Below are 3,574 nucleotides of genomic sequence, written 5' to 3'. Positions count from 1 at the left end.
GCCCCTTTTAACCGAAGGAAAATGCTAGTGTTGCCCTTCCTGGGAGGAAACATATAGTTTACTTGGTTTAAACGTGAATTGAATCCACTGCACAATGTGGGCACATTTTTTTTTTGAGGGGGGGCACTCTGTATGCCTGGTGCCACTTTCTTGGCACTGTGGGCATGGCAGTGTTAGAAATTTCGAGAGTAAAGGGGGGTGAAAATGAAACCAAATTTCTATGAAAAGCTTTCATATATATATTATGCGTATGTTACACAATGTTAATTAAATAATACCATGATATACACATCGGTCTGTCCTAGAGGTACACTGATTTTTCCATTATACGCACATAGGAGAGTCCTATGCGTACATGGAAACTGTTTTTTACGTACATAGATTTGTCTATACGTACATAGCTGAAGGCGCATGCACTGTCGGCAAGTACACAGGGGCTAGTAGTAGCTCTGCTGAAATCACCGTGGGTTAATAACACACACACACTTGTGGGCGGGCGTGGGCGTCTCACCACCCACGACTACACATGTCTTTACTCAGGGGTGGGCGTGCATGGGCGCCCTACTCTCAAAATGTTCTCTTTGGTTTCACTAGACTGGTGGGAGGGAACCTGCCACCTGCAACCCACGAGAGCACTACCGCCCATGCCCGTCACCCACTGTTATTGGGCGGTGTGGGGCGCCTGGCTGGTCCTCAGAACGTATTGGCGGAACTTCAGTACTTGGCAGTGTCGTCATAGTACGTGGGGTACTTGTAGGAGGCGCGGAAACCTAGCTGACAGGAAGGGTTCGTCAGGAGCCGCTGGGATTCGAACATGTCCCGCACGTTCGGGAAGCCGCTGTCACCGCCGGCGCCGCCTGCTGTCGTCTCCAGAGGCTGCGTGTACCACGAGCTGTGGGATCGGGAATAAGCTGCCGCCGCCGCCGCCGCTTGCATGGTCATGCCGCCAACCACGGGGCTGCTGCCGTTCATGGCGGCGCTGCCGCACGCGGTCATGTCGTCAGCGGCAGGCGCCGGGAAGACTGACGGAGCCCTGGCGTCGGTGTACTGACAGTAACCCATGGTGTCGTAGTACATGTTAGAACGGTACTGCTGCTGCTGCTGAGCCTCCGTTAGCAGTGTTCCTGGGCTGGCCTCCCGTCCTACCACCTCCCGCGACCCCGGCACTAGGGAGTCCACGCTGAAGGAGGAACCTACCTCCAAATAAGACCCCTCGTGGCCTCCGCCGCTTGCTGAGGAGGTGGGCAGATTGTTGGAGGTCAGGTGTCCGTGGGCGTGTAAGGGCGGAGTGTGGTTGTGTAAGGGCGGCGTGTGGGTGTGGGCGTGCAAGGGTGGCGTGTGGGCAGCAGCCTTCACCTCAGGAAGGCAGGCTGCTGGGAGGTCTGGGGAGTCCTGAGGCTCTGTCTTGGGCTGACAGAGGGGCGAGATAGGGGTGCCGCCCCCCACCTGCACCCCCTCCCCTTCCTGCTGACCTGGTACCACAGACCGAGGCTGCGGGTGCTGCTGCTGCCCAGGTCCAGGCTGCTGCGGCTGTTGAGCTGCTTGTGGCTGCTGCTGCGGCTGCTGTGGAAGCCCCACAGCAGTGCCATCAGGCTGCTGCGGTCGCTGGTCCTCAGCGCCCGTAGGCGTGTGTTGCTGCTGCTGTTCTTGCTGCCTCTTGAGGACATCTTCCTTCTCGCGAGTGACGCTGGCATCCTTCTTCTTGAAGCGCTTCCGGCGGCGTAAGTAAGAGCCATTGTCGAACATATTGCGCGCCTCAGGGTCCAGTGTCCAGTACGATCCCTTCCCCGGTTTCTTGTCGTCTCTAGGAATCTTGACGAAGCACTCGTTAAGGCTCAGGTTATGCCTGATAGAGTTCTGCCAGCCCTGCTTGTTCTCCCGGTAGTAGGGAAACCTCTCCATGATGAACTGGTAGATGCCGTTGAGAGTGACACGTTGGTCCGGGTTGTTTTGGATGGCCATAGTGATGAGGGCAATGTATGAGTAGGGCGGCTTCACCATGTCCTTAGGAGGAGGGTGTTGCTGGGGGTTATAGCCGTAGGGGTGGTAACGCCCCATAGCACTGTAGCCGTCATAACAGTAGGCGTTAGGAGCCATGGTGGACATCTGCTGCAGCGCCGCCGGCGGGTAGGTGGCGGCGGCATGGCGGTAGTAGGACTGTTGGTCGCCAAAAAGGGTATGCATCTTCACGGGGTAAGCTGACCATTGATCACACATGGCTACACAGCATTCTGGGGCCTACCTCGTGCTGAGGTAGACTCGGAGATGTCCTCTTAGACACAGGTAGAGGCGGTGGCGGCCAGGACGGATGGAGGGCGGTGGCGAGGATGCCGTTGAGAACGGCGGTGCAGACAATGAAGACAGCGCCGCCACCCAGCACCGCCAGTCACCACCAACACATACAAGCACACACTTCTCGATTATTTTCACTGCACCACCAGCTACAGCACCACCAGCTATAGCACCACCAGCTATACACTAGTCGGCAGGCACTCACTACCACGACTCTTTATTGTCAAGTTAGCGGAAGTGTGCGGGCGGAGGTGGGCGGCAGGAAGCGGGTGGACGGGCGGACCAGCAGTCCTTACCACGGGCGTGGGCACCCGTGGGCGCCGTCTATCAGGTATAATCCCGTCTTTTCCGTCGACTTTGACTGTCTCAAGCCACTGGGGTCGCCAAGGTTCCGTATACAAATCAGAACACTCTTGTTATCTTTCTCGAGGGCAAAATTCTTGGCTCGTGGCTTGATTAAAATTGTGAAAACACATCGACAGTCTTTTTCTTATGATTCGGACAATGGTAAAGCAAACAGTGCTGTTGCTACTCCAAACACCGCGAGAATTAGTCGTGGCTACTAAGTCAACAAACGGCCGCCACCGCACCGAGTTACTCTCTGGTTCCGCTCCAAAGGCCGACTGAACTATCTTAAAGTCTAGGAAAATTTACTTTAAGCCAACAGTTTAATCCTTCGCCATGTTATATTTAGGCTCCGCCTACGAGCGTCTGGTCCAATCAGCGCGCAGCGCTGCCACCCTCCTACCTGTAATTGGCCGCCTATTGTTGGCGATGGCCAACTAGAACTCGGTTTTGCTGAGTTATGAGTGGAGGCTCCTCCCGTTGATACTACATGATTGGTAACTCAGGGGGAGCAAATTACTGGGTCCTGCCCCTCGCAATTTTCCCCCTTTAATCTGAGGGGACAATTCCCAAGTCTCAGAGGGTAATTTGGTGCCAACACTTCTAACCCCTCTGCCCGGGATGATAATCCAGCCTAAAGAGATTAGCTGGAGCTCAATAAAAGTTATCCAAACAGTGGCTGGGGGAGGAAGGGGCGGCAGGGGGAAGGAAGGGTAGGGGAGACTGAGAAAACACACCGGGCACCAAAACAGGTTTACACTGCGGTTTTAACAAATCCGGCGTAATAAACTCCACCGGGGCCAGATGGAAGGGGAGGAGGGCTAACGGAAGACCCTCACTATGATCACATCCAGTCTTGAACTAGTGGGCGTGCTGGGTGGGCTGTGGGCGGCCCACCGCCTCACTACATCTCCTGGAAATCTTGGCGAAAAGAAAG

At 55.5% G+C, this 3,574-nt stretch overlaps 1 protein-coding gene across 1 annotated transcript; it reads right to left on the bottom strand.

Annotated features, from left to right (window-relative positions):
* Nucleotides 1-215: 215 nt before the first annotated feature.
* LOC128690296 (forkhead box protein C2-B) lies at nt 216-2,928 on the bottom strand. Its single transcript, XM_053778914.2, has one exon. It carries the CDS (start codon nt 2,215-2,217, stop codon nt 715-717), a length of 1,503 nt encoding a protein of 500 aa, XP_053634889.1. The 5' UTR covers nt 2,218-2,928; the 3' UTR covers nt 216-714.
* Nucleotides 2,929-3,574: the final 646 nt, after the last annotated feature.

This window comes from Cherax quadricarinatus, chromosome 32 (assembly GCF_038502225.1).
Source record: "Cherax quadricarinatus isolate ZL_2023a chromosome 32, ASM3850222v1, whole genome shotgun sequence".
Taxonomy (NCBI): Eukaryota; Metazoa; Arthropoda; class Malacostraca; order Decapoda; family Parastacidae; genus Cherax; species Cherax quadricarinatus.
Note: the sequence above shows the minus strand (reverse complement) of the source record. Positions and strands in the feature narration are given on the sequence as shown.